Source organism: Chrysemys picta, chromosome 12 (genome assembly GCF_011386835.1).
Source record: "Chrysemys picta bellii isolate R12L10 chromosome 12, ASM1138683v2, whole genome shotgun sequence".
Taxonomy (NCBI): domain Eukaryota; kingdom Metazoa; phylum Chordata; order Testudines; family Emydidae; genus Chrysemys; species Chrysemys picta.
The window spans coordinates 48,966,698-48,980,036 of NC_088802.1; the positions used below are offsets into that span (position 1 = coordinate 48,966,698).

Sequence of the window (13,339 nt, forward strand, 5' to 3'; positions counted from 1 at the left end):
CTGAGGCAAAAGGAGGCAAGTGACTTGCCCATGGTCACACAGCAGCTCAGTCGCAGAGCTGGAACTAGAATCCAGCTCTCCTGATTTTTAGCCTGACACCTTGCCCCTGCGTGGGGTCTTTGAGGGAGGAAAGAGGAAAATCGGGAAGATGGAATGAGGGGGCACTTTGGAACTCGATGGAAAATCTTGTGTTGAAGAGATCATACGAACATATTCATGTATAAGACCAGGCCCCAAACAAAACACTGCCTAACATTTCTTCTGTTATGTACCTGTGCAAAATATACAACATGCTACATTTGTCATTGTGCTTCCACAATATCTTCATGTGTGCCAGTGCTCTCTGCTGGACAGGAGTTGAGACCTACGGTTGCCCAGTGATTTCAACCTTCAGAGGCAACGGGTAAAATTTTCAAAAGCACCCAAATGAATTAGGCACCTAGGGACCCAAATCTCACTGAAAGTCAGTGGAATTTACATTCCTAAGTCACTTGAGAGCTTTTGAAAATATTACCCTACAAGCCTTAATACAACTTCAGAAGCATGAACCTTTCACAAGTTATCCTGAGTACTTTATTACTTTCTCTGTGGATATTATTTTAAAATCAAGAGTCTCAACTCAGTCGGTTACTTTTTTTTAGCTCTGTAACTGTTAAAGACCTTCTGTTAGTTTTTGCCTACAGATAAGATAGACACATTTAAAATGCCTTGTATCAATAGCTTAAAAATGTCCAGATACCTTTACAATGGGCTTAACAGCTAAACAATACAAATATTGGAGTTAAACCATTGTTAGTTCAACCATTTGTCTACTATTGCTGCAGTTGGTCTTATATTTCAACTTAAAACATAACTCAAATTGCCTCAGGAAGAAGAAAAAAGGGCTTTGGAGCCTGTACTTACATTGTACTCTGCAATAGCTCAGACCTTGAGAAAACATCTAAGGGAAGCTGTCAGAATTGTTACTGTGCCATTTAAAATGAGATCCGAGCTACAGGGGTAAAACTAGGGAGGAAAAGAAATTTATTTCAGAACCAGTGAATAATGAGGGAAATTTAACTGAACTCAAAAACCTCTCAAAACTCTAAAAGATCCCGTAGCAAGTGGGGCATTCCAGAAGCGATGTTTCTTCTGTTTTATATTGTTCATTTCCAGTGTGGCTAGGGAGCTGTGGAAATGCTATCATGAAAAAAAAATTGCCTAATGCCACATACGAGGCATTGAATGTGAAAAGTATTATTTATTGTTTTCCAAACCGCCAAAGAATCCTGCCATTTTGGAGAAGGTAAGTGTTGCAGATGAAGAAGAGCAGAACTGCTATCCTACCCATATCCAAATCTGGTCCTCTTCACTGGTTTAGGGAAGGAGAGTGGTTTAGTGCCTAGAGCTGGCAGTTGGGAGTCAGGACTTCTAAGATCTATTTCCAGCTCTGCCACTGATCCACTTGGCCAAACCCCTTCATTTCTGTTTCCTCTGTAAAATCCATGGAGTTGTCAATCATCTGTAAAGCACTTTAAGATGCTTGGAGGATGATACAGGAGGTGGTCAGCATATGACATTCTCTGAGTGAGTGAAGGAAGGAAGAAAGTGCTTAAAGTTGAAATACTGCAAGGTAGAAATAATTGTTCTGATAGCTGTAGGTGGGGGCTGGGAAAGGCTATGGCCCAGTCATGTTCCATGTCAGATCAGACTCCTAAGAGCAGCATATTTGTTTTTCTCATAGTTTCATTTGATTTACCAAAAATGTGACTTTTCCCCCATATCCATTTTTATCTCTGAAGTTCCTATGCTAGGACTTGGTGTAAAGTAATTGGGAAAGGATTTTGATTCATCTTCCTTAGAGAGACATTCTTCACCTCTTAGCTTTGACCCTCATATCTGAAAGCCTGTCAGTTAGGAATTAATTATGAGCATGACTTTGTTTTATGTTGGCAATTAACCTTCAGATACTAACTGGTCTCTATTTCAGACAGATCTGTTACTTTTGAATAAGCCATACCAACCTGTGTTGTGGTCTCATCAGATGACAATGCTAAATAACTTGTTTTAAGTGGTGGTGTAGTCGTGTTGGTCCCAGGATATTAGAGACAAGGTGGGTGAGGTAATATTTTTTACTGGACCAACTTCTGTAGGTGAAAGAGACAAGCTTCCAAGCTACACAGAGCTCTTCTTCGGGTCAAGAGTTGGTCCAATAAAAGATATTACCTCACCCACCTTGTCTCTCTAAAACTAAATATGGTCAGGTCTGGGCAATACTTGGACTGGACTCCTCTTCTAAACATCTAGGCACTGTGACAAGTGGCTTGTGGTATGATTCAGCACAAAATGAACATCCCAGCATAGAGTTAGGTGGGATGTTGTGCCATCTTTGGGATGAAATGTAAAACCCAAGTCCTAACCACATGTGGTCATGCAAGTTCTGCTGGCACGTCTCATGAAACTACAAGGGGTTAACCTCACTGTCCTGGCCCAGTTCTATCTTGGGTAAATACGTTCTATCTAAATTCCTCTTGAAGTTTCAGCTAGAAGGAGTGTTCTTCACTTCCTGTCCTAAACTTCTGTTTAATTCTAGAAGCTGCTGCATTTTAGTGGTGGATGCAGTCTGAGGCCTGCTCCTGCAGCCAGATCTACACAGGTCTATGCATTCAGCTCCAGTTGCAGGATCGAGGCTGAGGTTTGTAAAAGCACTTCGGGATTTTGTGAGCTGAAAGAAGTCCCATTAACAAGCTGGTTTGATTTGTTTAGAAAACTTTACTTTTTTGTGTCACATGTGGGTAGGTTCCTACTCCTGGAGCTTTTTATTGCATGTTAACTGACCTTTTCAGCCACTTCATATGTAGTGGGTAGAACCGAATACCATTTTGCTTGGAATACCAGCCATCACAAAGGCTGCAATACAAATGAATAAGAAGTAGCAAAGGCAAATCATGCTTGATATTCTCAAGACTTCCTTTATAGGGTCTTGAAAAAGTTCCTCTGAAGTACCTACACGCTCCATATCCTCAGCAGCAATCCACAATTCCACATTCTGCGTTGCAATTATTATATTACCAGGCAGAGCTGCCAGGTTGTGGAGTGTGGGAAACAGTCGTCTAAATTACGCAGCTCTCAAAAATGTATAAGATAGTAAATTGCCTGTAATAAAACTCCTAATTATAACCTTGTTAATTTCCTGTCCAATAGATGAACATAATATAACTCACACATGCAAGATCTTTCTCTTTTACAAAAAATCTAACTTTTATTGCACCTTTGAGTTGGTGAAAATGATCCTCAGAGATGGGACAGGCTTTCAACTTTCCAGTAACATTTTGTTTCTAATTTAAGGGAAGTTTAGTACTTGTGAAAGGTGTCATTGATAGCCCATCATAATTTGAGAGAATGATGATAAATAATACTTAGCTCTTATGTAAAGCTTTTCAGCATGACATCTCAGAGCACCTCACACTCTTTTTAATGTATTTATCCTCACAACACCCTGCAGTACTGTTATCCCCATTGCATAGATGGAGAACTGAGGCAGAGAGACTAAGTGACATACCCATGGTCACACAGGAAGTCTGTGGCAGAGCAGAGAACTGGACATGGGTCTCCCAAGTTCTAGGCTAATTTCCTGATCACTGGACATCCTTCCTTAGGTGCCAGACAGGCCTTTGCAATACAAGAACCCTACATTGACCTGCCTCAATCCTCATTTGAAAAGATCACCTTTCAACCTGAATGATTTCTCCTCTTTGCTGGTTCAGACCTTCGGCCTCTTCTGTGAGACTGGCAAGGATGATTTTTTTGTTGTTGTTAATCGTGTGAATAGAGGCTCACTGATTTATTTATTCCATAGAAGACAACTGAACAGCGCTTACATGAGGACTGAATTATCATTCACTTTCCCTGGCTGAATTTGCACCTGTTACCCAGAGGTATAAAAGCTTCACTCTTCAGTTCCAAGCTTCAGGGCTATCATTTACCTCTCACATCTGCTTTACAATTTTAGCTCCAAAGCATTAGAATGAAAATTCCTAATCGCTTTTGACTAAAGATTTGATTTATGTAGCTAGAGCCCAATTTATCAACATAGATCTTTCTGTACAGGAATATCCCAGTACTCTTCAAAACAATGGTTTGCTTCCTAGTTTTTTCTTTTAATTCAGGGCTAAGGGATAGTGCTGGAATGAGAGTACTTAATCAAGTCTTTCATTCAGCCACAAAGCAGATAAAACAATACAGGGCAAGCTTCTCCCTACAGCCCTGCCAGAGATTCTCAAATTTCTTCTGGAGGAACCCCCTCTAGGAGGTCAAAGGACAGGGACTGGGCTGTGATCCTCCTCCCACTGATTCCATGGGGTCCTAGTAGTTGGTGGCCCATGACCATTTTAGTAAGGCAGGCAACAACTCACTCTATGCTTTTGGTGGTCCAGAATGGCATCCTCGGTGCAGCAGGACCTCGCACATACGGTGCAGGCGAGGTCATGCAGTATGGAGATTTGTTCTACAAAATGGTGTCCTGGGGGCCCGATGGAATCGGCCCATCGGTCATAGCCAGCCCATGGTCTGCCAGCGGGACAGTACACAACAGTCAGGCATGCAGTGCGTACCTTGTATACACACACAGTAAGCCACTAGGTCTTAGATCTCTGCCCTTGCCTTCTCCGAGTGCCTTTGGTGGTGGGATTTAGTGGTGTAGACTCCCATCTGCTATTTACCAGTTAGATGCCACCCTTTTGTTTCACATGTCCTCACGTAGCTCCTGAAGCTCTTCTAGCTTCTGCAAACCAGGTCCAGGTAGAAATAGTGACTGAGAAGTTAAAAGTTCTAGGTCCCATTACCAGCTTCTGGGCCATTCTGTCCTTCCTTGTTTTCAAAGAATGATACTTGCCTCATCACCTCTTCCTGGCTATCACTGGTCTGCTGGGTTTCCCCAGGCAGGTGCTGGAGTTTTGACTCTTTGTTTCCTGCTTCACTTAGAGCCAAAGGAAATTAAGGCATTTTCACCCGGTGGCTCAATAGTGCTACATTGCACGACCCCTGCTTAGAGAATAGGCTAGCTCTGTATTTTTATTGGAATACACCAAACTTGCTGGCTTTCTCTTCCTTCCAACCAGGGTTTCCTGAAGTTTCTAATCCAAACTCTAGATGGCTAAAGTTTACATCTCCATAGCTGTGAGCTCGGGGCAAATTCTTACAGTGCAGGATTAAAAAGAATCCTGAAAACCATGCCGTTCACTGGCCTGCCCAGGGTGGGAGCCTTGATTAAAAAATAATAATGAAACCATTAACTGCAGCTTGCCCCCTGTTTCCAATTGCTCAGCAAAGGGAGGGTGGAAAGGGGTTTAATGTTAAAACCCGTACAGCATCCGAAGGGCAGAGAAAAGGGAGCAGGGGCTGCCCATAGGGGGGCGTAGTGGAGGTCAGCAGGGCTCAGAGAAGGGAACCTATGGGCGGGTTGCTGGGGGTAGAGCCAGTACAGCTGTCAGGGTCAGAAGGAAGAGATGGCTGTTAGACGGGGCAGAGGAAGAAGTTTGCAAGACTTAGTAAGGGGGGGGCTGAGGGATGCCTACACCGTGGTTCAATCCCGCCTCTCTCTGGCGCTGCCTGTGCCCAGGGTAGCCAGGATGCCTGGGGACCTTCTACTTCTCCTCCCTGTGCAAACACGAAGGCGAGGTTACGCTGCCGAGCGGGTTCCCCTTCCGTGACCTCCTTGGAGGAGGTGCTGGGCGCGGGGCTGTGGATGGAGGCTCAGGCGGGACGCGGCCCTTTTGCAGGGCGGCGGACGATGCGCTTAACCCAGCCTCGGCCACAGCCCCGCTCGCTCCGCCTGTCGCTGCCTCCGGGCGCCCCGGGACCCGCTCCCTGCCGGGGCAGGGCAGCCAGTGCGCTCAGGCCCTGCAGAAATAAAGGCCCGGGCTGGGGGTCGGTCCCCCGCGGCCCTGCGCCTTCCCCCGGCTTGGCGCCAGCAGGGAGGGGGTCAGCGCAGCGCAGCGCCAGGCAGGTGCGCACCTGTGAGAGCCTCCTCCGGAGCAGCTAGTGCAGCGGGCTGGAGTGTTCCTCGGTGACGGGCTACGCCGGCGGAGGGCAGGGATGAGCCAGGGGGTTCACAGTGGGGCCGTCGGAGGGCAAGGGGGTGAGCCCAGGGCTGAGGGGCCGCGGGGGGGCTGAGCCTAGTGTTGGAGGGTTGCAGTGGGGCAGGGGTGAGCCTAGGGCTGGGGGGGGGTTGCAGTGGGGCTAGGAGAGGGTAGGGGGGTGAGCCTAGGGCTGTGTGTGGGGGGATAGCTGGGGGGTTGCCGTTGGGGGTGTGTGTGTGAGCCCAGGGCTGGGGGGGTTGCAGTGGGGCCGGGGAGGGCTGGGGGGTTGCCGTGGGGGGGTGTGAGCCCAGGGCTGGGGGATTGCAGTGGGGCGGGGAGGGCTGGGGGGTTGCCGTGGGAGCGGGTGAGCTCAGGACTAGGGGATTGCAGTGGGGGGGGGGGGGTGAGCCCAGTGGGGCTGGGGAGGACTAGGGGATTGCAGTGGGGGGGGGGAGGTGAGCCCAGTGGGGCTGGGGAGGACTGGGGGATTGCAGTGGGGCAGGGGTGAGCCCAGGGCTTTGGGGTTGCGGTGGGGCCGGGGAGGGCTGTGGGGTTGCCGTGGGACCGGGTGAGCCCAGGACTAGGGAATTGCAGTGGCGGGGGTGAGCCCAGTGGGGCCGGGGAGGACTGGGGGATTGCAGTGGGGCAGGGGTGAGCCCAGGGCTTTGGGATTGCTGGGGGGGCTGTGAGCCTAGGGCAGTTTGAGGACGGTGTCAGGACCACCAGGAGCTGGTCCTACCTGGCGCCGCGCGGGTCTGGGCTCCCACGTGCACTTTGCCGCCCGCCCGCGATCCCTGGCGCGTGTCTGCGAACTTGTCTCGGAGGCGGCCGGGACCCGCCCGGCTCTGCAGCCCGGGGGCTGCCGGCGGAGCCGCCTGGCTGGGAGACCGCGCCACGTCCTTGTCGCAGCCCCCCTCCCGCCGCGCCCGGAGCCGCCGCTCCCCGCCCCCCCCCCCCCCCCCGGCTCTTTGAACGTCCTTCTCCTCGATTTGCAATTCTGGGCTCTGCCTCCCAGGCTCCGGAGGAGGCGCCGCTCCCCCCGCCCCACCCCCCGAGAGCGGAGGAGGAGATCGCAGCCTGGCTGAGCCCGGCTCGGGGGCCACAGCGCAGCTGGCTCCCCGCGTGGCGCGCAGGTGCTGGCTCCGGGCGGCGCGGGGCGAGGGCGGCCGGCTGGCCATGACCGGCGGGCCCTATGCGGAGTGCGGGGCGCTGGGCAGGACCGCGGCGGGGCGGCGGTTCCCAGGGGGCCAAGTCTTTCCCGAAGGAGCTGGCGGGGGGCGCCTGTCCCGTCCCGAGCCGCAGCAGACGGGCAGCAGCCGCCGCTGTCACCGGCATGTCTGCGGGACGGCTCCTGCCTGCGCGCCCGGGAGGCTCCCTGCACGGATCCCCCCGGCTGCAGGAGCCCTGACGGAGGAGGCGAAGCTCGGCCGGGTTTGAAAGTTTGCCAGACACCCGCTAGGTTTAATTGCGGTCAAGATCCGCGGGGCGGCGGGGGGCTGTTTCCCAGCATGGGAGACAGGCGGCCGGAGACTCACGCCAGCTCTTCCCCTGCCGTGGCTGCCAGCTCCGAAGCAGAAGAAATAGAGGTTTTGGAGTCGGAGGATGTCTTGCCTATGGCCACAGAGGATGTAAGTTTAATTCCCCCCCGCCATGCCTCAGCGGTTTTAATCGGATCAACCTATTTATAACTGAACTTCAAGTAGGGAGGAGGGTTGGTGACACCGGGGAGAGGGAAAGTCAGCAAGAATAGAGCGCCCCCCCGACCCCTGTTTGAATTGCCCCCCATCCTCCATATCCCTTAACCACATAAGCCACTGGTGAAATTAAGGGGCAGAAGAGCATTTCCAATGACTTTTCTGCTTAGAGCCAAATCTTCCCCCAACAGATAAAGCTGGGAAGGGGGGATTTCTATGGTGCCAGCAGCATGCTGGCTGCTTCACAGATGAGTGTGAGGACATGGTCCCTGCCCCTAAAAGCTTATAATCTACTATTATTTACATACATTGAGACTGGGAATCCAAAGGGGGATAAGAGGGTTGGACACTCAGCTGCCATTGACTTTCAGTAGGAGCCCCGTAGTTAACTCTACTTGAAAATCCCCATTTTAGGCTTTTTTATCTTAAAATCCTTTACAAACATTCATCTCTTCTGTCGCCGTGCTTTATACTGTGCATTCTTACCACCTAGAATTCATAGGAAGTTAAGTGTGGGTGGGTTTACTTAAACCCACCGCTATCATAAATATTTTCTGCCACTACAAGGTTGTTTGTGCTTCAAGAATATTCTCAAGGAATCTGTCCCTACAATAATTTTAGGAGAAATTTATAATGAGCGCCACATGGTCCATGTTCAAAGTGTGTGATCTGATGTTCTTTCATTTTCACTGTGTGCACACACCGCCTTAAATTTCAGCCTTGGTCCCCGGTAAGCAGACTAACTTAGTTGTAAGCCTTAATCTCTAAAGAATCTTAAACAGCGAACTTCTTATTTACCAAGAGCTGCATCTCTGTGTTTATAAATCTGAGAGAACACATCTTTCCTCCCTCCTCCGTCCTCTCTCTCCCCCCCCCCCACTACTTCCCTTCAACTGTTCAGAAGATTTAGGGATCCTGTATCTCTCTTAACCCATGGATATTAAAAGATTAATCACTACATGATAATGAGTGCATTCACACTGGGGAAAGTATGCAGCCAGCTAAACACTTACAGAGCTGTTGGTTTCTCTGACAGTTATTCCACTGGTGGTGCTACAGTTAGGCTTCTAATTATCCTGTTTCTGACTGTGGTGTCCTGCACTTCCTGATGCAAAATCCAACTGGTCAAATTTAGGGGGCCGATCTGCCATCTGTGCTTGAGTAACTCTCATTAGCATCAATGGGAGGGAGACTAGCAAACCCTTTTGAAATGTCTGAAGCATGAAGCAGCGGTACAGGGAAGTGATGGAGGAAAAAAACGTTTATTTCCAGGAGCCTTTCACATCTCCATTGGAACCCCCTAGAGTCGACCCTGGTGAACTCTCCCTGCCTCCCCATCTTGCTGTGCATCCCCCATCCTTTGAACAGTTTGTTTATTTAATTTATGAAGCACAAAACACCTCAGTCTACCCATTTAGCTTTGACCCCTGTTGACCTGTGGAGTGTGGGACCTGGCACTGGAATTCCAATCCAAGTCTCCTGTATCCCCGTGCAGAATGCTGATACTGGGCTACCAAGTGGTCTTGATGCTTTGAATCTTCTAGAAGGAGAGATGGGCAGCGAAGTGATAAAGTGCTGAGAGAGCCTAAGATGAAAGCAGCTGTGTAAGGACCTGATTCAGTGCTGATAGTAATCAGTGGAAACACTCACATCATGGACTTCAATGGGTGCTGGATCAGGCCCTAAGGTCAAAGAGTCATTTGTTATTTAGCCTCAGTCTGCACTACCAATCTATTTTTACAGTCCTGCTGTTTCTTGGCAGGTTATTGTCCCCAGTTGCTCACCCCCTGCTCCCAGTGACTTGGGAGACACTAGTGCTCTCCACAGGCAGAATCTGATGCTCTTCATATGAATCCCTCAATGTAAATACTGAATTGTTGTGTGGATTTTCCCTGTATAAAAGTGCTTTACAAACATTAGTGGGCCAATCTGGCATTTCTCATGCGCCAGATGAACATTCACTCCTTGTATGCTGAATTATTTAGCTGGGAGTTTTGGGTGCATGAGGAAATCAGGATCATGGCCCATCTAACCATTGCAATGTCTCTTAGGTAGGGTGACCAGACAGCAAGTGTGAAAAATCGGGATGGGGTGGGGGGTAATAGTAGCCTATATAAGTAAAAGACCCCTATAAAATTGGGACATCTGGTCATCCTACTCTTAGGTAAGGTAAACAAAGAATCTACCTAATGACAGATGGAGGAAGCTGAAGCAGAGAAGTATAATAATAATAATTAATACATTTATTTTAAAGTGCCCTCTACCAAGGCACTTGGGGCACCAGCAAGAAAGAAAATAAAATAACATTTATAAATACAAAACATATAAAATGACCACTCTGTATAGCTATAACATTCAAAGGGTGGCTTGCCTAGAGTCACAGAGAGAAGTGACCAAATTCTGAATGTTTTCTGTCCTCGTGGGCCTATCCTTCTGGAAGCATGTAGATACTGGTTTTGTACTGGATTTCTTTCCCAGAGGGTAATGAACCAAGTATTGTTAGCTACAGGAACTGAGTTTGTTTCTGGGTGTTAGCACTATATGTGATCAGCGGCGAATCCCCATGTGTAACATTACATGATAGCCTGGATGGAGCATATATAATTAGAGCCCCAAGCCTCCCAGCACTTATTTACGCAGAATCATGTTTTTGGGTCTCTCTGGTAAGTACTGTAGCTGCTTAGCTGGCCTTTAGGAAAGAGAGTTCTGGTTTCCTTTCTGCTGTGGAAGAGAGAGGAGCAAGCAATGCCTTTGAGCTACTCCAGCCGGCTGTCGAATCCAGTCATTGATCCTGCAGTGTGCTCGGCAACATCACCATGCGTTTAAAGTCAACAGATGTTGAAAGTGCTGAGCATTGTGCTGGAGTGGACTCTAGGAATGGGAGAGGAAGAATGGTCTCAAGGTAAAAGCACACAGCTGTGTGAGATCTGGATTCTAATCCTGGCGCTGCCACTAACTTGCAGTGTGACCTTGGGCAAGTCACATAGGGCCCACTCCAGCTCCCTAGAAATCACTCTGAGATCTTTCCATTGACTTCAGCGGGAGTTGGAGCAGCCTTTTTACAAGTCTTGTGACTCCGTTTCCCCATCAGTAAAATGGAGATAACACCCACCCACCTGAAAGCCTTGTTGTGAGGCTTATTTTGCTGATGCTGTGGAAATGCCAGGAATCATTTAAGTGCCATCTGTAAATAAAATGTTACAGAAGATGTTATGAAAGTCCCCCTCCCCAGTGTAATCAGTCAATGAATTTCAAGTTGGGACTAGCAGGCTGCAGGAGACCCTCTGAAAATTAAAACCGTTGTGTTAGAAGCACACCCAAGGCCAAACTGGGCTTTGATTTTCTCTCTCTCTCTCTTTTTTTTTTTTTTTTTTTTTAATTGGAAACTTGAGATAAGCTCGCTGGCTTGTCTGCCAAGAACTGACACACAGTCAGTCGATTCTTATACATTGCTAATCACTTTTTTTTAAAAAAGGGGTGTGGGGTGTTGGGGGGGTTATGCTGCCACAGCCTTGGCTGCAAAGGAATTTGTCATCACAGCACTTGGAGTGACATTAAACAAAGCCAGGATTTAAAATTTCCTAAAACATTAAAGCATTGGGCAGATTTACAGGGACAGTTGGGAGTTTATACATGAATATCCACTCAAACAACAGCTTAACTAATTCAGTGGGAATTCAGTGAATTAATATGTAACCCACAGTCTCTCCACTAGGTAGGCAAAGCTCCAAAATTGATTGGAGGGAAATATTCCTTACTCAATAGCCAAGACTTTAACCAGAGCTCTACTCTGCATATAACAGCAGATGCATTTTGCTTGTGTGAAATCTGGTGCCAATATTTTTCTCACCTTGCTTTCATAAGTGAGGGAGACACAAATCAGGAGTGTTGTGCTGGGATAGCCAGCTGGGGGGGAAGGGTATGAGTGGGCTTTCAGATACTATCCTGGGACTAACTCTTACAGGGACGCTGGAACTAAATGGGTTACCGTGTCACCTTCACATTGCCACATGGCAACTTCTTCCTTCTCACCATGACCCATATGAACAAGGCAGTGAGACGCTGTTATGTCAGGTTTGAAAGCCCTACTGGGGAGCTGTCGCTCAGGCTTCCTCTGTTCTGATGGATTGTGAGCCTGATGGGGGATGCGGAGATGAGAGCTTTAGATCTGAGGTTGTGTAAAATGTAGCCAATGATTAGCTTGTTTAGTGTTCCCAAAGCACTCAAAAGCTACAGCCAGAGGTGTGAGTGCTAAACACGCACCTGACTCTGTATGTAGAGAGGGGATTCTCAGGTAACTCCTGCACGATTCTTTTAATTGCACAGCTGATGGCACAAGGTTTATTGGGCAAACCCTTGGCACTTGACACCCCTGAAGCACTGCAGAGGCATTAAGCCTCAAAATGCCTCCCTCTGCCCGGAGATGCTAACATTATTATCTCCATTTTCCAGATGGGGTCATGAGGCACAGAGAGGGTATGACACTTCACAGCCAGATACTGTGAGAGGCAGGATTAGACGGCAGGAATTCCTGGCTTCCTATTCCATGCTTAGTCCACTAGATCATTCAGTTATTTGTTTGTTAAAGTATATTTCCAGAATGATTTGCACTCTAATATAATTGCTTATACCTTTTTTTTTCCTTTTTTCCTCCTTTATGCATTGCCTCTTACCTATCAGCACTGGAAAGCTCTGTTTGATCAGGTATGTGAACAATTCCCATATTTTATCATCTTGCTTCTGGTGAGAAAGGCTCTAACCCCTGCTCGCTTTCCTTTGTACATTAAACTTTCCCCTCTGCGCTGTGCTGCGTACGTTTTCAAACTAGGGCTTTAACATGTGGCCCATGTGAAATTAGTTTAGCCTCGATCCAGATCCCAGCGCGTTGGTGCCTGCCTCATAGACACCACCACTGCAGTTACCTGCCCTCCCCACCCCCATTGGCAGTGCCATTAGAGCAGGTAAGGTTTTGAATGGGCCCTGGAGACTGAACTACCCTACTGTCCATAGAGGTGATTTCCCCCAGGTCAGAGCTGAGGCGCTCTGTGTGTGGTCTGTGTATGTGTGTGCGTGCATTTCTACCGATTGTGCTGTACCTGTTCTCTGGCTAGGAGACCTTACTTTCCAAGGCTGTCAATCCAGCACCTTCATAATGATTGTTACATTCTTTGGGCTAGATCCTCAGCTGGTAAATTGACTTCACTGGAGCTACTTCAGTTTATGCCAGCCGAGAATGCGCTCCTTTAATTTTAAAAGTAAAAACAATCACGTGCATCTGTTTCCACAGTGAAATCCATAATTTTATCAACGAAATGTATAGGAACCAGATCTTCAGCTGGTGTAAACTGGTGTAGCTCCACTGACGTAGATGCTAGTTATAGCATCTAAATTATAATCCGCACTCCAGATTCTCAGTTTGGAGCATGGATTATAGTTTTAGATGCTATAACGAGCATGCTTGCTTTGTGGCATTCCTTCCATCTAGCACCATGAAATGCTAAGTAGCTATAACCAGGATTTTTCTATGGTTACCTCCTTGACTTGCTTCTAAACTGAAGCACTGTGAAAATGAAACTGTAAACGATG

General features: G+C 48.1%; 1 protein-coding gene across 3 annotated transcripts in view; it reads left to right on the forward strand.

Annotated features, from left to right (window-relative positions):
• Nucleotides 1-7,027: 7,027 nt before the first annotated feature.
• RHBDL3 (rhomboid like 3) overlaps nt 7,028-13,339 on the forward strand; it is a 131,471-nt gene continuing 125,159 nt past the window's right edge. Inside the window, exons 1-2 of one of the 3 annotated variants that reach the window (XM_065563616.1) lie at nt 7,028-7,687; nt 12,434-12,457. In XM_065563616.1, coding sequence (XP_065419688.1) covers nt 7,568-7,687; nt 12,434-12,457 — 144 coding nt within the window. In that variant the 5' untranslated portion in view covers nt 7,028-7,567. The remainder of the gene's footprint in view (nt 7,688-12,433; nt 12,458-13,339) is intronic. The other 2 variants (XM_065563614.1, XM_065563615.1) reach the window with 2 other exon arrangements.